Consider the following 21,751-nt stretch of genomic DNA (forward strand, 5'->3'; position numbering starts at 1 on the left):
GATACCATCACTTAGCCATGTAGTAGAGATGCATGGCCTCTGGAAAAATTACAGCTGTAGTGTCCCCTTACTTCCAGCTGTTCACAATACCATCACAGCAAAGCTGTTTTGGTTGATGCTACAAGGCCGGATTAGTTGATCATCCAAATTGGTGCCCTTTCAACTACTGAAAAAGCTGATACCCCTCATCAGGAACTTCGGCTTTCAGGGTATGCTAATATGACAGCTCCTTACTTAGCAATTATACACAAATGCTCATTAAAAGAAAAATTCTTATCTAAGGACTGGGAACAGGAACATGTCACACTAATACTCAATATAGGAAATAGGAGTAATGCGCTGAATTACAGGCTTGTACCATCAATTTCGATTTGCGGTAGTGTTTTGGAACATATATTGTGTTTAAGTATTATGAATTACTTCAATGAAAATGCTATATTGACGCACAGTCAGTACAAATTCAGAAAATTTCATTCTTGTAAAACACAGCTATTTCTTTAATCACACACAAAGTCATGAGTGCTATTAACAAGGGATCACATACGGACTACATGTTCTGGATTACCAGAAGGTTTTCGATACTGTTCCGCATAAGAGATTTCTAGCCATATTGTGTGCCTGTGGAGTTTTATTTCTATTGTGTGACTAAATTCATGGTTTCCCATCAGAAAGATCACAGTTTATGATAACCGACATAAAGTCGTTAAATAAAACATAAGTGATATCTGGCGTCCCTTATGGAATGTTATAGGCCCAATGATTTAGGAGACAATCTGAGTAGGCCTCTTAAGATTGCTCACAGGTGATTCTGTCACTTATCGTCTAGTAAAGTCATCAGTTAAGATCAAAACCAATTGCAAAATTATATTTACACAAGAAAAGTGGCAACTGTCTCTAAATAATGACAAACCAATTCTACTACTAAATGATGGAAATTATATGACCACCTCAACAGTCTTAAATTTTTTGATTAAGTTTAACTGATAAATTTAAAACAACTGTAGAATCTGATAGAAGAATTCATTAAAAATTATTTTTCAAAATTTTAAAATACAAAAGTACATGACTACACAAAACATACTGAAGACGCATGTCTGGCGCACTGTTCAAATTTACCAGATGACTCAATCCATTCATTACAGTCATTCAACAATCTATGATTGAAATTAACATTCAACAGTCTAGACACAAAAGTAGCATGTGCACTACTCTTGTCCAAAATTATTTACACTGAATATGTAATTTCATCATAATGTACATCCATCAGAGTCTTCTTGTAAGCTAGTGCTAACTGGACACAAATTTAGGTTGCACTGATTCCTATGACAAACAGCTCAGACTAATTCTTTACAATTCATTCAGTGTTAGACATTTGATTAATATTACAATAAAATGAAATTTGTGATTACAGTTTTGTAATTCATGTTGGCAAGAAACAATTTGAGGTACATGATGAAACATACTTCACAAAGTTGACAGAAACATTTTTTTATAATAAGTTTGTATTTCATATAAAAAATAATCATATTTTACACTGTACACAAAGTAATATTTATAATATCAATCATCATCATCCTCTGCATCTTCATATTCAAAGTCTCTGGTCTTTACATCTGAGTCCTCGCCAAACTGAATCATGTTATCTATTGTCAACATAATGTCTGCTATGTTCTCCTCGTCTCTTACATCAAATGGGTAGAATCTCACTAAGCTGTAATCTTCAATTAAGCGTCCAATTGCTTCCGTTAATTTGTTGTACTTTTGATTCCACTTTGAAGTAGTCTCCATTTCTCCTAACAGTGCATGAGGATCTGGTTCCAAGTAACTGAAAATGCAATCACAGCAATATGAGAATTCGAGAAAATATACAATAAAAGTAGTTGAAATCGGTACCCTACCTAGATCCTCAAGCACCGAGAAACTCCAATGACATCCAATATTTTGTTTCCAAAAAGATTAAGATGAGAGCAGAAAGCAAAGCTATTTGCAGTATAGTAATATCCGTTTTATTAGCAGTTTGAGTTACAATAAAATAACTTAAAAGCAACATACAAAAGCAAGGCTACAGTTTTCATCTTTGACAGTGGTGCATATTTAATACCGAGATTTTGGTGAGTGAGAAAAAACAAAATATTAAACACACAAATTTAACTTTTTGGTGGTGATAATTAAAATTTTATGATCACCCCTCAAATATGTTAATTACTTCCTTTTCATTGACTAAATTTTCACGAGATGATTCAAGCATTGCAATTATTTGTTACTGAACAAGCAGCAAGGTTATGGACATCAGAGTTAAGCAAACTTCTATGGTTATGCTACATGTGCCTGTTGCTCTCACAGGAATGTACTTTTTATTTCTTGAGTTAGGTATAATGGCGTATAACGTCAGGGAAATTTCTAGATTTTTTTCTGTTCTATTGTCAGTTTTATGTTTTCAAGTTTACATACTGCTGAGATCACAAACTTCATTGAAGTTATGTTTCCAGGATCAGTATACATACGTAAACCAACTCACAGATTAGGCCTTAGGCCTGTTCTGACTGACAGACTGCTGCCTCCAAGACTGTACGAGGAACGACCTATGGCTGTAGGACATGTAATACTAATGGCTACAAAGTTTTTCACAACAGAGGCCATGGCTAAGATGTTGGTTTACTTGCTATATCAAATAAAGTTAAAATGCGAAGTTTTTGATGACAACCTCCATCATCGTCTTCAGGTGCTAAGCCTGACCATCAAAAATGTTCAAATGTGTGTGAAATCTTATGGGACTCAACTGCTAAGGTCATCAGTCCCTAAGCTTACACACTACTTAACGTAAATTATCCTAAGGACAAACACACACACCCATGCCTGAGGGAGGACTCGAACCTCCGCCGGGACCAGCCGCACAGTCCACGACGGTAGCGCCCTAGACCGCTCGGCTAATCCTGCGCGGCCGCCTGACCATCATGAAACTGGAAAGGATTCTGTCTTTTATATTCTGGAGGACTGCACGTGATTGGCTGGATTACATCTTAGTGACATTATGGAAATGGTGCGAACTGAGGTGGTGGGACTCCTTAGATCCACCGATTATGTTTGCGTTCTTTATCTGGCGTTGCTTGCAGCATCATCACTCACAACAAGAAGTCTTCCTCCATGCTCTTTCATTATCCAGTACATGCTTCCATACATTGCTAAGTGCATAGACGGTGTGCCTATTAAAACTATACTCACATCGTTTTGCTATCAAGTACTTCTCTGACCACAGATTCCCAATACTTTGATGTGTGGGCAAGAATTCTTGTGTGTTTCAACAAAATCTTGTTTTTATTTAACAGGCTGTGTCGGCCTCTGATGATTTTTCAAAATTCATGTATATAAGGTGACGCTGGTGCTCAACACAGTGATAGGCAACAGTCCATACAGACTGGCGCACATAACTTTTACCACACTCTCAACTAAATTTATAAATCCCTTGGTGCTCTCAGGCCAAGATTATATTTAATGTGTCACGATATTTATTTAATTTCCCTGGCTGGCTGGCAGACTGGTCAGGTTCCTTCTCTGTTTAAGACTCTACCCTCCTTACTAGATGCTGCACTGCAGAATGGAAGTCATGCTACATGGCGGTCCTCCTGCCCTTGTGGAAAAGTGTCACAACCTTGTTTTCGTGACAGTGTTGAACTGATATCACGGACAGAATACCTGTTCCTTCTTACAACCATCATCAGGTGATTAATCTCCGAGCCGAGATGGCCCTGGACCAAAATAGTCCTGGCTCTGTGTAGATCCCTTCTGAGCTGGGTGGTGAAAGTCACTCCTGCTGAGATACACGTCTACATCTACATGACTACTCTGCAATTCACATTTAAGTGCTTGGCAGAGGGTTCATCGAACCACAATCATACTATCTCCCTACCATTCCACTCCCGAACAGCGCGCGGGAAAAACGAACACCTAAACCTTTCTGTTCGAGCTCTGATTTCTCTTATTTTATTTTGAAGATCATTCCTACCTATGTAGGTTGGGCTGAACAAAATATTTTCGCATTCGCAAGAGAAAGTTGGTGACTGAAATTTCGTAAATAGATCTCGCCGCGACGAAAAACGTCTTTGCTTTAATGACTTCCATCCCAACTCGCGTATCATATCTACCACACTCTCTCCCCTATTACGTGATAATACAAAACGAGCTGCCCTTTTTTGCACCCTTTCGATGTCCTCCGTCAATCCCACCTGGTAAGGATCCCACACCGCGCAGCAATATTCTAACAGAGGACGAACGAGTGTAGTGTAAGCTGTCTCTTTGGTGGACTTGTTGCATCTTCTAAGTGTCCTGCCAATGAAAGGCAACCTTTGGCTCGCCTTCCACACAATATTATCTATGTGGTCTTTCCAACTGAAGTTGTTCGTAATTTTAACACCCAGGTACTTAGTTGAATTGACAGCCTTGAGAATTGTACTATTTATCGAGTAGTCGAATTCCAATGGATTTCTTTTGGAACTCATGTGGATCACCTCACACTTTTCGTTATTTAGCGTCAACTGCCACCTGCCACACCATACAGCAATCTTTTCTAAATCGCTTTGCACCTGATACTGGTCTTTGGATGACCTTACTAGACAGTAAATCACAGCATCATCTGCGAACAACCTAAGAGAACTGCTCAGATTGTCACCCAAGTCATTTATACAGATCAGGAACAGCAGAGGTCCCAGGACACTTCCCTGGGGAACACCTGATATCACTTCAGTTTTACTCGATGATTTGCCGTCTATTACTACTAACTGCGACCTTCCTGACAGGAAATCACAAATCCAGTCGCGCAACTGAGATGATACCCCATAGGCCCGCAGCTTGATTAGAAGTCGCTTATGAGGAATGGTGTCAAAAGCTTTCCGGAAATCTAGAAATACGGAATCAACTTGAGATTCCCTGTCAATAGCGGCCATTACTTTGTGCGAATAAAGAGCTAGCTGCGTTGCACAAGAACAATGTTTTCTGAAACCATGCTGATTACGTATCAATAGATCGTTCCCTTCGAGGTGATTCATAATGTTTGAATACAGTATATGCTCCAAAACCCTACTGCAAACCGATGTCAACGATATAGGTCTGTAGTTCGATGGATTACTCCTACTACCCTTCTTAAACACTGGTGCGATCCGCACAATTTTCCAATCTGTAGGTACAGATCTATCGGTGAGCGAGCGGTCGTATATGATTGCTAAATAGGGAGCTATTCTATCAGCGTAATCTGAAAGGAACCTAATCGGTATACAATCTGGACCTGAAGACTTGCCCATATCAAGCGATTTGAGTTGCTTCGCAACCCCTAAGGTATCTACTTCTAAGAAACTCATGCTAGCAGCTGTTCGTGTTTCAAATTCTGGAATATTCCATTCGTCTTCCCTTGTGAAGGAATTTCGGAAAACTGCGTTCAATAACTCCGCTTTAGTGGCACAGTCGTCGGTAACAGTACCATCAGCACTGCGCAGCGAAGGTATTGACTGCATCTTGCCGCTTGTGTACTTTACATGCGACCAGAATTTATTTGGATTTTCTACCAAATTTCGAGACAATGTTTCGTTGTGGAACCTATTAAAGGCATCTCGCATTGAAGTCCGTGACAAATTTCACGCGTCTGTAAATTTTAGCCAATCTTCGGGATTTCGCATTCTTCTGAACTTCGCATGCTTTTTCCGTTGCCTCTGCAACAGCGTTCGGACCTATTTTGTGTACCATGGGGGATCAATTCCATCTCTTACCAATTTATGCAGTATGAATCTCTCAATTGCTGTTGTTACTATATCTTTGAATTTGAGCCACATCTCGTCTACATTTGCATAGTCAGTTCGGAAGGAATGGAGATTGTCTCTTAGGGAGGCTTCTAGTGACACTTTATCCGTTTTTTTAAACAAAATTATTTTGCGTTTGTTTCTGGTGGATTTGGAAGAAACGGTATTGAGCCTAGCTACAACGACCTTGTGATCACTAATCCCTGTATTAATCATGATGCTCTCTATTAGCTCTGTAAGCATCGCTTTTCTATAAACAGAAAGGCCAAGTCGCCCATCTGAGTTACTTTCAACCAACACATTTACAAAAGGCAACTCCATTTACACTGTAAATCGTATGTTACAACGCACACCACATATACAGTTGATGAACTGCTGTGGCACCTCACTGACATGCAACTGGATTAAAAATGTATTGTCAACATATCTGAAGAAGCAGGGTGGATAGAAGGGATCACTGTTCAATGCTCGTTCTTCTCATTCCTCCAGGAAAAAAAATTAGTTATGGCTGGTGACAGTGGGGAACCCATACCTGTTCCATCAGTTATTTCATAATAATTTCCACTGTACAAAAAATAAATGGTCATCAAGATGGGCCGAAATAATTTTAAATTTTCAGCATAGAAATGAGCAGCCAATAGTTTCAATGTTGCTTCCACTGGTGCCTTCATAAAAAAGGAGACAACATTGAGGCTGACCATGACTTTACTTGGGACTATCCTCATCTGCTTTACGATAACAACAAACATATATGATTTCTTAAGGAACCAATAATTCGGTTAAGAACTTTGCTAGCCTTTGGGTAGTAGAATTCATAGCACTAACACTTGATCTCAGCAGTACACCGTGTCTGTGTATTTTAAGCAGACTTTACGTCCTGGGTAGTCTAGGTGCTCTCAGTCTTAAATTCTTCAAAAGTTACTCAGAGAAACCAGTTCTTTAGTAGCTCCCCTGTCTTCCTGGTAAGTGCAAAGTGGGACCCTATTGAGAATTTGATATGCCCTGTCTTTCAATAACAGACCACATTTCTTATGATAATATGTAGCACTGAGGACAACTGTAGCATTATGCTTGCCAGGCAATAAGACAATTAATTCTTCATCCTTCCCTGAATGATTTCACCCTAATAATATTGGACTTACAGGGATTGGCTGTCAGTAAAATCCAGCTAGTAGCAAGGCTTACCTCATTTGCTGCTTCTTCAGGAATTGCTACACTGCTTGTTCTATTCCATTCAGTAACTGGTAGCAATTGTGAAACGTGAGCAAAGTTCATATCTTTACTGAGAATTGAGATGGAGGCTTCGACAAGTTCCTTATCGGAGAATTTGACAACAGTATGGTGAACATCACTGGTCCTAGGAGTTCCTTGTTCATGGTTCACGGTTAAGGTGATGAAATTTATTGGCCTGTTTTGCCATTGTCTTGCTTAAATTAGCTCACTGATGTGTAGTCCAAGTCATGTCTGCTGCAGTATTCAGCAATGAAAACAAAGTCTGCCTGCACACAATTACAGGCATTTGTGTTTAAGAGGTAAACCTCACGAGTGGTATCTCGAAGAGCGTATTCGTCAATGATATGCTGATTCCACCGTACGCCATATGGACTGGGATGTAGTAAGTTACCACTCTTCTTCCGATTTCTTGTTTGTGGAGAGAATCCTGACAGTGGTCGGTACATGCAGAATGTTATTCGCCAGTTTTCATGCTGTTCTGGCAGCAGGTGACGATAGGCTGTTCCAACATAATAATTCTCACTAACATTCTTCCCATGAAACTTAATAAACTGTACAAAATGTTCAGCCCACACAAACTTGGGATTTGTCTCCAATTGGGCAAGTGGGAAGCGTGAAGGAATGACAAGTAATTCATGAAACTCATCTGCCAAGACAACAGAGCTATCCAAACAGGTGGAGCACGCATAGACTAACATATTTCATGCTAGTATTTGCCACCTGTAGGATTGTCCACATGGCAGAGTTGTTGTTGTTGTGGTCTTCAGTCCTGAGACTGGTTTGATGCAGCTCTCCATGCTACCCTATCCTGGGCAAGCTTCTTCATCTTACTGCAACCCACATCCTTCTGAATCTGCTTAGTGTATTCATCTCTTGGTCTCCCTCTACGATTTTTACCCTCCACGCTGCCCTCCAATGCTAAATTTGTGATCCCTTGATGCCTCAGAACATGTCCTACTAACCGGTCCCTTCTTTTTGTCAAGTTGTGCCACATACTCCTCTTCTCCCCAATTCTATTCAATACTTCATCATTAGTTGTGTGTTCTACCCATCTAATCTTCAGCATTCTTCTGTAGCACCACATTTCGAAAGCTTCTATTCTCTTCTTGTCCAAACTATTTATCGTCCATGTTTCACTTCCATACATGGCTACACTCCATACAAATACTTTCAGAAATGACTTCCTGACACTTAAATCTATACTTGATGTTAACAAATTTCTCTTCTTCAGAAACGCTTTCCTTGCGATTGCCAGTCTACATTTTATATCTTCTCTACTTTGACCATTATCAGTTATTTTGCTCCCCAAATAGCAAAACTCCTTTACTACTTTAAGTGTCTCATTTCCTAGTCTAATTCCCTCAGCATCACCCGATTTAATTTGACTACATTCCATTATCCTCGTTTTGCTTTTGTTGCTGTTCATCTTATATCCTCCTTTCAAGACACTGTCCATTCCGTTCAACTGCTCTTCCAAGTCCTTTGCTGTCTCTGATAGAATTACAATGTCACCGGCAAACCTCAAAGTTTTTATTTCTTCTCCATGGATTTTAATACCTACTCCAAATTTTTCTTTTGTTTCCTTTACTGCTTGCTCAATATACAGATTGAATAACATTGGTGAAAGGCTACAACCCTGTCTCACTCCCTTCCCAACCACTGCTTCTCTTTCATGTTCCTTGACTCTTATAATTGTCATCTGGTTTCTGTACAAATTGTAAATAGCCTTTCGCTCCCTGTATTTTACCCCTGCCACCTTTAGAATTTGAAAGAGAGTATTCCAGTCAACATTGTCAAAAGCTGTCTCTAAGTCTACAAATGCTAGAAACGTAGGTTTGCCTTTCCTTCATCTTCTTCTAAGATAAGTCGTAAGGTCAGTATTGCCTCAAGTGTTCCAATATTTCTATGGAATCCAAACTGATCTTCCCCAAGGTCGGCTTCTACTAGTTTGTCCATTCGTCTGTAAAGAATTCGCGTTACTATTTTGCAGCTGTGACTTATTAAACTGATAGTTTGGTAATTTTCACATCTGTCAACACCTGCTTTCTTTGGCATTGGAATTATTATATTCTTCTTGAAGTCTGAGGGTATTTCACCTGTGTCATACATCTTGCTCACCAGATGGTAGAGTTTTGTCAGGACTGGCTCTCCCAAGGCCATCAGTAGTTCTAATGGAATGTTGTCTACTCCCGGGGCCTTCTTTCGACTCAGGTCTTTCAGTGCTCTGTCAAACTCTTCACGCAGTATCGTATCTCCCATTTCATCTTCATCTACATCCCCTTCCATTTCCATAATATTGCCCTCAAGTACATCGCCCTTGTATAGACCCTCTATATACTCCTTCCACCTTTCTGCTTTCCCTTCTTTGCTTAGAACTGGGTTTCCATCTGAGCTCTTGATATTCATACAAGTGGTTCTCTTTTCTCCAAAGGTCTCTTTAATTTTCCTGTAGGCAGTATCTATCTTACCCCTAGTGAGATAAGCCTCTACATCCTTACATTTGTCCTGTAGCCATTACTGCTTAGCCATTTTGCACTTCCTGTTGATCTCATTTTTGAGACATCTGAATTCCTTTTTGCCTGCTTCATTTACTGCATTTTTATATTTTCTCCTTTCGTCAATTAAGTTCAATATTTCTTCTGTTACGCAAGGAGTTCTACTAGCCCTCGTCTTGATCCTCTGCTGCCTTCACTACTTCTTCCCTCAAAGCTACCCATTCTTATTCTTCTTCTACTATACTTCTTTCCCCCATTCCTGTCAACTGTTCCCTTATGCTCTCCCTGACACTCTGTACAACCTCTGGTTCTTTCAGTTTATCCAGGTCCCATCTCCTTAAATTCCCACCTTTTTGCAGTTTCTTCAGTTTTAATCTACAGTTCATAACCAATAGATTGTGGTCAGAGTCCACACCTGGTTCCTAAATCTCTGTCTTACCATTATATAATCTATCTGATACCTTTTAGTATCTCCAGGATTCTTCCAGGTATACAACCTTCTTTTATGATTCTTGAACCAAGTGTTAGCTATGATTAGGTTATGCTCTGTGCAAAATTCTACAAGGCGGCTTCCTCTTTCATTTCTTCCCCCCAATCCATATTCACCTACTATGTTTCCTTATCTCCCTTTTCCCACTGATGAATTCCAGTCACTCATGACTATTAAATTTTCGTCTCCCTTCACTACCTGAATAATTTCTTTTATCTCGTCATACATTTCATCAATTTCTTCATCTGCAGAGCTAGTTGGCACATAAACTTGTACTACTGTAGTAGGCGTGGGCTTCGTGTCTACCTTGGCCACAATAATGCGTTCACTATGCTGTTTGTAGTAGCTTACCTGCACACCTATTTTTTTATTCAACCTATTCCTGCATTACCCCTATTTGATTTTGTGTTTATAACCCTGTATTCACCTGACCAAAAGTCTTGTTCCTCCTGCCATCGAACTTCACTAATTCCCACTATATCCAACGTTAACCTATCCATTTCCCTTTTTAAATTTTCCAATCTACCTGCCCGGTTAAGGGATCTGACATTCCACGCTCCGATCTGTAGAACGCCAGTTTTCTTTTTCCTGATAATGACGTCCTCTTGAGTAGTTCCGAATGGGGGACAATTTTATCTCCGGAATATTTTACCCAAGAGGACGCCATCATCATTTATCCATACAGTAAAGCTGCATGCCATCAGGAAAAATTACAGCTGTAGTTTCCCCTTGCTTTCAGCCGTTCGCAGTACCAGCACAGCAAGGCCGTTTTGGTTAATGTTGCAAGGCCAGGTCAGTCAATCATCGAGACTGTTGCCCCTGCAACTACTGAAAAGGCTGCTGCCCCTCTTCAGGAAGAGAGTTAGTGCTTGCTAAACTGTGCACTAATATGAATGTTTCAGCAATGGCCCTTACATGATATCTCAGAACTACTTGAGCTACTGAAACATAAATGTAATAATTTCATGTACTCTACATTTACTGTTTCTGTAATAAATGTGTAGTGTATTGTAAAACTCTCAATTGGTGTTCTTTTTTCTGGCATTGTACTGTACACAAGATCCATGGGGGCCAAATCTGTCATGTGCCCACGGTGACAAAATTTCAAAATATGTGCTCAATGCAGGAAAATAGTTATTTCTTTCAAATAAATGTACACTGCAAACAGGTAATTGCATTATTTTATCAGGTCTGTTATTCATAAGCTAGCTGAAATCAACACCATACAAAGGAAAGTTGTAGTATGAAGAAATACTGAAAAAACATACTGGTCTACAAGGGTGGTTTGATAAGTCTGGTAAAAAAACAAGAAAGAAATATCTGTTCTGTACACAACTCACCTTACTTCTCGACGTAGTCTCCTTTGACAGATATACATCTGGTCCAGCAATCCCCCAGCTTCTTCATCCCCTTGGAGAAAGAGGTTCTGTCAAAGTCTACAAAATACTCATTGACTGCAACAATTCGTTCCTCATTTGATGAAAATTTCTTCCCAGCAAGCCAAAGTTTCATGTTGGGGAAATAGAAGATATCACTCGAGGCCAAGCCTGGTGAACAGGGTGGATAAGGAACTGATTCAAAGCTCAGTTCATGCACTTCTGCTATTGTTGTCACTGACGTGTGAGAAGGTGCATTATCCTGGTGAAAGAGAACTTTTCTGCATGCCAACCTTTGTCTTTTTTCAGGCACTGCAAGTTCCAAACTATTGAACAATGGTTCTATGCTTTTCCAAGTAATCTATGAGAATTATTCCTTGGGAATCCCAGAAAACATTGGCCATCAGCTAAAAGAGTGAACTTTGCCTTCATCGATGCATTTTCACCAGACTTTATATATTGTTTTGAATGTCGTTTTGACAATGGCATGAAATGATGGATCCAGGTTTCATCAACAGTCACAAATAATCATAGAATGAAGGCTTCCATGGCAGGTGTTGTCATCACTTAACATTTCCAGGCTGAGATGCTCTCCCCTTACATTTCGCCTTCGACTGCGGAAGGCATCCTCCAAGGACAATCGGCGAACTGCAATGAGAGCACTAGTGAGCACCGTATATACAAGCCATCCAGAGGGCGCCGCTGTCAATCATGTGATGTTGGCTGTGCTGTGATCTCTGATATTGCCAACTTTCTCAATTGAAACTAATCGATTGTCACGCTGTTGCTGCAACGTTGACATCCATATCTTGTCCAGCTTAATTCCTTCATCTTTTCTATTAAAATTATTGCAGTGATTGGCAATCTCAATGGCCTCTCTGTACATTTGCGCATAATAATGAGACGTCTTTGCTATGACGGTCGTCTCACTAAACTTTATTTCAAGATCACCTTAGTTTCAATTGAGAAAGTTGGCAATATCAGAGATCACAGCACAGCCGACATTATGCGATTGACAGCGGTGCCCTCTGGATGGCTTGTATATATGGTGCTCACTAGTGCTCTCATTGCAGTTCGCCGATTGTCCTCGGAGGATGCCTTCCACAGTTGAAGGCGAAACATCAGGGGAGTCTCACGTATGGACCACGGCATCTCAGCCTGGAAATGTTAAGTGATGAGTCACAAATAAACACAAAAAGTCTTGCAGATTGTGATTAAATATCACCAGATATTGTGTTGAAATGTATCACCAGATGCACTTTTGATAGATTGTGACCAATCGTGGTACCCACCTCATATACAGCCTCTTCATAGCCAATTCTTCCTGCAGGATATTATGCACTCAGTCAGTTGAGATACCTACGGTCTCAGCAATCTCACTTATTTCTAGTTGGTGGCCTTGCATTACCATATAATGGCTTCTCTCAATGGTTCCCTTTGTGGTAACCTCAACTGGACATTCAGAGGGCATATCATCTTCGATGCTTGCCCAAGCATGTTTAAAGTCATTAATCCAAAAGTAAATGGCTTTCAAAGTTGTTGCAGCATTTGCATGAACTTCATCCAATTCTGTTTTGATCTGTATGGCAGTCCACCCTTCAAATGATAACAGCACAAAACTCAATTTTCCCCATTTTCAATCACAGTCAAGACACTGAACAATTCATATTTCAGCTGCCCACATCGAGGTATATCAACAACACCTGTCGGCAGCTGAGGGTTTCAGTTAGTCATAATTTAATTCATATGGTTGTTAAAAATAAATTGAATGCAGTACATTGTTAAAATTCTTTACACAATCCTTGAAATAATCAAGATTACCATCCACGAAGGTGCAAGAAAAATGTTCCTTTTTTTATGGAAATTTACCAGATTTATCAAACCACACTCGTATTTGAGATGGGAAGTTAGTGTTTGCATAGCAGTTCCTGAAACAATGACTACTGGAAAACAGCTTTTATAATTAATCAGAATCCCAAGATAAACTGTTAATTTTTGCAACTATAAAATAGTTTCTCAAGGTGGTGAAAGGGGTTGAACAGACAACAAAGGACATAAGCAATTTAGGATTATTTAAATAATCAAAGTTTGAAAAATGGGGAAGAGTTTTCAGAAAAGTGGCAAAAAATCATTATTCTACACAAGATACAGGACAGAAGCTTTACCTGTCAAGGCGTGATCGTGCAGTCTTGCTTAATAGGTCCATCTTGCTCAAGACATTTATGTGTGGAAGTTCTAAATTTGTCATAACACTTAATGCTGCCATTGTGCCAGACAGAAACTTGGCAGGATCTACCATAAACTGAGAGTCTATGAGGAACACCGCACAAAGGCGAAAGTCCTGACGCTGCAGATGTTCAACAAGCTGTCTCATAACTGTCATGTGTGTGTACAGCTCTATCTGCCCAGGACAGTCAAACAGAGTGTAGTCATCCTCATCCTCGCCTAGCTGCTCTTCCAACCAGTCGATATTTTCCACCAGGTACCTATACGAGAGAAAACATGATGATTATTTTTGTGTGTGTGTGTGGGGTGGGGGGGGGGTAGGGGGAGGGGGGGGGGAGATCACTAACATTTTCCTTTACAAATAGACTCCTTATGCAGACTTCAGAGTAATGTTCCTTATGCTGGTGCAGAGGTCTTCAACAAGCTCCCAGTCGGACATAAGGCAATAAACTGTAAATCCCAACGAATTCAAAATAAAGTTGAGGTTCACGCAGGGTCAGCTCCTCCTGCCACATGTTACCAGATGATCTACTTTCTATGGACTGAATATCTGTGTTAGCTATATGGCAGCTACAATCAAAGGCTAGTAATTACACACATCTGCAACCAAGCAAACAACTGTGCGTGCACCTGAGAAAACTGTTTTGTGCATATTCCTGTATACATAACTATGTCAAATAAATTAGGCTACACCACATAACCATACATGAAAGATGTCTACATAATCACTTTGAACAAAATATTACTTGAAATACTCCAGGTTTTACTTTTGTTTCAAACTATACTTAAAGAAAGCAATGAAGATGTTGAACATACTGTTTAGAATGAAGTAGTTAGGGACAAGAGTATCATTCAAGGCTTGGATAAGAGATAGTGGAAATCAACTACAGTGTTTTCAAAGGAAGCGTAGTAAATCCTTTATTCAGCCTTACCAAGGCAGGAGAGAGAATTGGGGAGGGGGAGGAGGGGGAGGGGAAGGCAGTGCTGTTCATTCCTGTGGCTTTTTTTGGCCAGAGTTGCCAGAGTGGTGGGTTGGTTGGTTTGTTTAAAAGAGGGGAGAAGAGACAAAACTAAAAAAAATAAAACAATGCCACAAGTGTGAGAATAAAACAGACAAGACAAATAATACAAAATGGAAAGAAAGGAAAAACCAAAAGAACGAAGGAAAGGCAACGAACACTAAAAGGACCAAAGAGGACAAGAAAACAACAGAGAGACTCTAGAAACAGAAGAGAGTAAAACATGAAAACAGATTACAGTGGCTGGCCGACCTCGAGAATAAAAAGGAAATGCCAGCCACTCTGCAACACCTTAAAACCTCCACCCTAAAAGTGCTAGGGTGGAGGACACAGAGGAACAAAGGACATGCACTAAAACTTAGATCAAATGATAAAACCCAACCTCATGAATAAAACTTAAAATTAAATCAGCCAATGAGGCACAGTCAGATAAAATGAGTGGCAACGAGTCTGGTATTCAAAGATTTCATCGCTGGACAGTTAAAGCGGGACAGTGCACCAGAATATGGGCCACTGTCAACTGGGCGCCGCACCGACACTGAGGTGGGTCTTCACGGCGCAGGAGATAACTGTGGGTGGCCCAAGCACGGCCAATGCGGAGCCGGCAGAGGACAACTGACCCTGCGAGAGGCCCACATGGAAGACTTTCACACATTCATAGTCTCCTTAATGACACACAGTTTTCTGTGCGTACTGTTATGCCATTCTGTCTCCCAAAGTTGAAAAACCCTGCGGCGTAAGTCAGAATGCAGGTCAGGTTCAGATTTGCCTATCTCCAGAAGCGGTTTCCGCGTAGCCTGTTTGGCCAGCCTGCCGGCAATTTCGTTGCCTGGGAATCTGACGTGTCCTGCAGTCCACACAAACACCACTGAATGACCGGGACTGGTCCAGGGCATAGATGACTCCTGGATGGACACCACCAAAGGATGGCGAAGGTAGCACCGGTCAATAGCTTTTAGGCTGCTCAAGGAATCAGTACACAGAAGAAACAATTCCTCAGGGCATGAACAGATATATTGAAGTGCACAACATATGGCCACCAGCTCTGCAGTGAATACACTGCAGCCATTGGGAAAGGAATGCTGTTCAATATGGACTCTGTGGTCAAAGGCGTAGCTAACATTACCGTCAGCCGTCAAGCTGTCGGTGTAAACCACTTCAGAGCCCCAGAACACTTCAAGAATCGAGAGGAAGTGACAGCGGTGAGCCGCAGGGTTAACGGAGGCCTTAGTGGCATGCAAAAGCTCCAGGCCAAGCTTCGGCCTACAGCTACACCACAGAGGTGTACGTGAATGGGCCTCAAGGAGAGGTGGTACAGGCAAGGACTCCAGTTCAGACAGAAGCAATCACACATGAACTGAAATCGTTAACCCTGACCTGGGCCGCCTATGCGGGAGGTGAACCGCCGTGGTTGGGAAAAGAAGACAGTAATTAGGATGTTCAGGAGAGCTATGAGTGTGTGTGCAACATAACTGGTGAGCAGTTGTGCACATCTGTTATTCAATGGAGGGACTCCAGCCTCCACCGGTACGGTTATCACCAGACTTGTCCTAAAAGCTCCTGGTAGTCGAACTCTGCAATGGAGCAATGGGTCGAGCAAACGCAATGCTGAGGGCATCACCAAACCATAAATAACACTCCCATAGTCAAGGCGGGATTGAACAAGGGCTCTGTAGAGTTGCAGCAGCGTGGAGTAATCTGCACCCAAGTTGGTGTTGCTCAGGCAGCGGAGGGCGCTGAAGTGCTGCCAACACTTCCGTTTAAGCTGACGAAGCCAAGTAAAACTAGCGCCGAAAACCAGACCTACGAATCGATATGTCCCCACTACAGTGAGTGGATCGTCATCAAGGTAAAGTGCTGGTTCCAGATGAACGGTATGATGCCAACAGAAATGCATGACACGTCTTCATGACAGAAAACTGGAAGCCATGGGCTAGAGCCCATGACTGCACCTTGTGGATGGCTCCCTGTAGGGACTCCATTCTCCTGGATATGGATGAAACTATGGGAGTCACCAACTTGGACATGGAAAGTATGGAGCGACAGGAAGTTTTGGATAAAAATCGAGAGTGGTCCCCGGAGACCCCACTCATACAATGTGGCAAGGATATGATGTCACCAAGTCGTTTCGTATGCTTTACGTAGGTCAAAAAAGACGGCAATCAGGTGTTGCCATCTGGAAAAGGATGTTCAGATGGCAGACTCGATGGATACAAGATTATCAGTGGTAAAGCGACCCTGGCGGAAGCTGCCCTGACATGGAGCCAGCAAGCCACGTGACTCCAGGACCCAACCCAACCACCAACATACCATACATTCCAGCAGCTTACAAAGAACGTTGCTGAGGCTGATGGGCCGATAGCTATCCACATCAAGCGGGTTTTTACCGGGTTTGAGCACTGGAATAATGTTGCTCTCCAGCCATTGCGATGGAAAGACGCCATTGCACCAGATCAGGATGAAGATGACGAGAAGATGTCACTTGTAATCAGATGAGAGATGTTTAATCATCTGGCTGTGGATGCGATCAGGCCCAGGAGCTGTGTCGGGGCAATGTGAAAGGGCACTGAGGAGCTCCCACTCTGTAAATGGGGCATTATAGGATTCACTGTGGCGTGCAGTGAATGAGAGGCTTTCCCTTCCAGCTGCTGTTTGAGAGTGCGAAAGGCTGGGGGGGGGGGGGGGGGGGGTAATTCTCCGACGCAGAGGCTCGAGCAAAGATAATACACCATTTATGGTAACACCGTGAACACCTGTTGGGGTCTGGTACCCGAAAATACGTTTGATCTTTGCCCTGACTTGGTTGTTGTTGTTGTTTGTTTTTTTTTTAAGGCGCTCAACTGCTGAGGTCATTAGCGCCCAGTCACTGTTGTGAGAGCACATGGAATCTGGTAAAACTCAAGGGGATGGGGGGGACACCAGAAGGACCTGACAAAGATGCAGATAAAATAAGTAAAAAGGTTAAATGTCTTTGGACAAGCCAGTTAAAGTTATAAAACGCAGAATACGAGCAGCTGCTCGAGCGTCATCAGCTAAAACATCCGGTAAAGTAGATGGCAGGGACAGGACAGCACGAAATTGACTAAAACGGGGACACGACAATAAAACATGGCGCACTGTTAATGCCTGACCACAAGGGCACTGCGGGGCTGGGTCACCGGAGAGCAGGTAGCGGTGGCTAAACCGGCAATGCCCAATCCGCAACCTGGTCAGAAGGACCTCCTCGCGCCGAGATGGTCGGGAGGATGTTGTCCAAGCAGTTGGGAGCGGTTTTACTGCCCGGAGCTTGTTTCCTTGGAGGGATGACCAAGCATCCCACCACAACGACACAAGCCTCTTACATACATCCCCACAAACGTCAGATGACGGGACATAATGGGAGGCTGGCCGAGGCAGGAGGACTGCAGCCTTGGCTGCAGCATCCGCAGCCTCATTCCCAGGCACTCCTACATGTCCGGGAACCCACAGAAAGCTGACAGAACCACCATTATCAGCGAAAGAATGGAGGGACTGCTGTATCCGTTGAATCAAGGGATGGACCAGATAGGGAGCTCCAAGGCTCTGAAGAGCACTGAGTGAGTCAGAGCAGAGTACATACGATGAATGGCGGTGGCGGCGGGCATACTGAACGGCCTGATGGAGAGCAAAAAGCTCGGCCGTAAAGCTGGAACATTGGTCGAGGAGCCAGTATTTAAAGGTGGCGGCCCCGACGACAAAGGCACAGCCGACACCATCGTCAGTTTTGGAGCCATCGGTGTAAATAAAGGTGTGACCGCCAAGTCGAGCACGAAGTTCGACAAACCGTGAGCAATACACTGCAGCCGGAGTACCCTCCTTCGGGAGTGAGCTGAGGTCGAGATAAATATGAACCGGAGCCTGGAGCCAAGGTGGTGTCGGGCTCTCACCCTCTCTGTAGGTGGTAGGGAGGGCAAAATCCAATTGTCGAAGCAGGCGACGGAAGCGGACTCCGGGGGGCAGCAGGGCAGACACATACAACCCGTACTGACGGTCGAGAGAATCGGCGAAGGACTCGTAAGAAGGGTGGTCGGGCATAGACAACAGCCGGCAGGCATACCGACACAGCAGTACGTCGCGCCGGTAGGTCAATGGTAACTCGGCAGCTTCAGCATAAAGACTTGTAGAAGGCTCCGGTCGCAAGACGTATCCCCCGATGGTGGATGGAGTTGAGCCGGCGTAAGAGGGATGGCCAAGCGGGCGAGTAGACAAAGCTCCCATAATCCAGCTTTGATCGGACTATGGACCGATACAAGCGAAGCAGGACAGTGCGATCCGCTCCCCAAGATGAACCGCTAAGAACTCTGAGGACATTAAGAGAACGTGTACAACGGGCCGCCAAATACGAGACATGTGGAGACCAACACAGTTTCCTGTCCAACGTGAGCCCTAGAAACTTAGTTGTGTCCACGAATGGGAGAACAACGGGACCGAGATGTAAGGATGGCGGAAGGAACGCTTTATATCGCCAAAAGTTGATACAAACCGTCTTCTCTTCAGAGAACCGGAAGCCATTTGCCACGCTCCATGAGTAGAGGCTGTCTAGACAACGCTGAAGGCAGCGCTCCAGGAGGCATGTTCTCTGGGCACTGCAGTAGATCGCGAAGTCATCGACAAAGAGAGAGCCTGAGACATTAGGTGGAATGCAATCCATAATTGGATTGATCGCGATGGCAAAAAGGGCTACGCTCAAGACAGAGCCCTGAGGCACTCCGTTCTCCTGGAGGAAGACGTCGGACAATACGGAACCCACACATACCCTAAACTTTTGATCCGTTAAAAAGGAATCAATAAAAAGGGGCAGGCGACCGCGTAGGCCCCACCTGTGCATAGTGCGGAGGATACCTCCTCTCCAACAGGTATCATAAGCCTTCTCCAAGTCGAAGAACACGGCTACCGTTTGGCGCCTTCGCAAAAAGTTGTTCATGATGAATGTCGACAAGGTCACAAGGTGGTCAACAGCGGAGCGGCGGCGACGAAAGCCGCATTGGACATTAGTAAGTAGCCGTCGAGATTCAAGAATCCAGACTAACCGAGCATTAACCATGCGCTCCATCACCTTACAGACACAGCTTGTAAGAGAAATGGGGCGGTAATTAGAAGGAAGGTGTCTATCCTTCCCGGGTTTGGGTATAGGAACAACAACGGCGTCACGCCAACGCATGGGGACTTTACCTTCGGTCCAGACGCGATTGTAGGTACGAAGAAGGAAGCTTTTGCCCGTCGGAGAAAGGTGTGCCAGCATCTGAACGTGAATGGCATCTGGCCCCGGAGCAGAGGACCGGGACAGTGCAAGCGCACGTTCGAGTTCCCGCATAGTAAAGGGGGCATTATAAGTTTCCAGATTCAGCGAGTGGAAGGAAGGTCGCCGAGCCTCTTCTGCCTCTTTCCTGGGAAGGAAGGCAGGATGGTAATGGGCGGAGCTTGAAACCTCCGCGAAAAAGCGGCCAAAGGCGTTGGAGACAGCCACAGGATCAACAAGGACCTCATTACCTGAGGTCAGGCCAGGTACCGAGGAGTGGGCCTTAATGCCCGACAGCCGGCGCAGGCTACCCCAAACGACGGAAGAGGGAGTAAAACTGTTAAAGGAGCTGGTGAAAGAGGCCCAACAAGCTTTTTTGCTATCTTTGATGACTCTACGGCATTGCGCTCGGAGTCGATTGTATTCAATACAATTCGCCAACGTAGGATGGCGGCGAAAGGTGCGTAAAGCACGTCGTCGAGCACGGATAGCGTCCCTACAAGCCTCGTTCCACCAGGGGACGGAAACGCGACGTGAAGAAGAAGTAGTACGAGGAATGGAACGTTCGGCAGCATTGATGATAACAGCCGTGAGGTATTCGACCTGACTGTCACAACTGGGAAAATCGTGGTCCGGAAAGGTCGCCAGGGAGGAGTAAAGTCCCCAGTCAGCTTTCAGTATGTTCCAGCTCGAAGGACGTGGGGATGGGGTGTGGTGCAGGAGACGAACGACACAGGGGAAGTGGTCGCTCGAATAGGTGTCAGAAAGGACATGCCACTCGAACCGACGGGCAAGAGTGGTAGAACAGATCGAGAGGTCCAAGTGGGAGTAGGTATGAGTAGAGTCCGAGAGGAAAGTCGGGGTGTCAGTATTGAGGCAGACAAGATTGAGATGGTTGAAGACATCCGCCAAGAGTGAGCCTCTTTGACAGGATGCAGGAGAGCCCCAAAGGGGATGATGGGCATTGAAGTCGCCAAACAATAAAAACGGCGGGGGAAGCTGAACGATCAGGTGCATCATGTCAGCCCGACTAACAGCAGATGACAGTGGAGTGTAGATGGTACAAACTGAAAAAGTAAAAGCAGAAAGAGTAATGCGGACAGCTATTGCTTGGAGTGGGGTGGTCAATGGGATGGGATGGTAATAGACATCGTCCCGAACGAGCAACATGACCCCACCATGAGCTGGGACACCGTCCACAGGGGTGAGGTCATACCGCTCCGAGGTATAGTGGGTAAAGGCAATACGGTCAGTCGGGCGCAACTTGGTTTCCTGGAGACCAAGGACGAGCGGACAGTGCAGGCGGAGGAGCAATTGTAATTCCTCCCGATTAGATCGAATACCTCTTATGTTCCAATGAAACAACGCCATTGCTAGTCAAAAAGTTGGGGGAACGAGATGGGGGAAGAGCTGGTCACCTCGACGGCCGCGGAGGGCCAGGTTGCAAGGGAACAACGCTACAACTGACGGGAGGCGGATCCGGTTCCATCGACTCGTCGCCAGCTGCGGCCGCTGTCCCTGGTTGTGTAGGAGGGGCAGCATCGTTTGCCGACGAAAGGCCAGCTGAGCGCCTGGCAGCAGAGCGTCCCGGCGAAACTGAGGACGGCCGGGAGCAGCGACTCACGGATGGAGCGTCAGACGAAACGCGCCGGGGTGGAGAGGGGGATAGAGACTTCTTCTTGGAGGCCTTCTTGGAAGGCCGAGGAGGCACAGGGATGGTGGGCTGGACCCGAAGAAGGTCCTCACGCGCGGGGTCCATTTTGGAACGCCGGACCTCGGAAGCTGGGGTCCGGAACGTTTCCCCGATGGACGCCTGAGAAGAGGATCGCTTCTCAGGTGGCGTGGGGGCAGGAGGAGGAGGAGGAAGGG

The 21,751-nt window shown here is 44.0% G+C and overlaps 1 protein-coding gene across 1 annotated transcript in view; it reads right to left on the bottom strand.

The window, feature by feature from the left end:
- Positions 1 to 470: 470 nt before the first annotated feature.
- The window catches only part of LOC126241067 (GPN-loop GTPase 3), a 39,254-nt gene continuing 17,973 nt past the window's right edge, over positions 471 to 21,751 (bottom strand). Inside the window, exons 3-4 of the mRNA XM_049947975.1 lie at positions 13,546 to 13,866; positions 471 to 1,825 (exon numbers count right to left, since the gene is read on the bottom strand). Of these exons, the coding sequence (XP_049803932.1) occupies positions 1,561 to 1,825; positions 13,546 to 13,866 (586 nt within the window). The 3' untranslated portion in view covers positions 471 to 1,560. The remainder of the gene's footprint in view (positions 1,826 to 13,545; positions 13,867 to 21,751) is intronic.

Source organism: Schistocerca nitens, chromosome 1, assembly GCF_023898315.1.
Source record: "Schistocerca nitens isolate TAMUIC-IGC-003100 chromosome 1, iqSchNite1.1, whole genome shotgun sequence".
Classification (NCBI taxonomy): Eukaryota; Metazoa; Arthropoda; class Insecta; order Orthoptera; family Acrididae; genus Schistocerca; species Schistocerca nitens.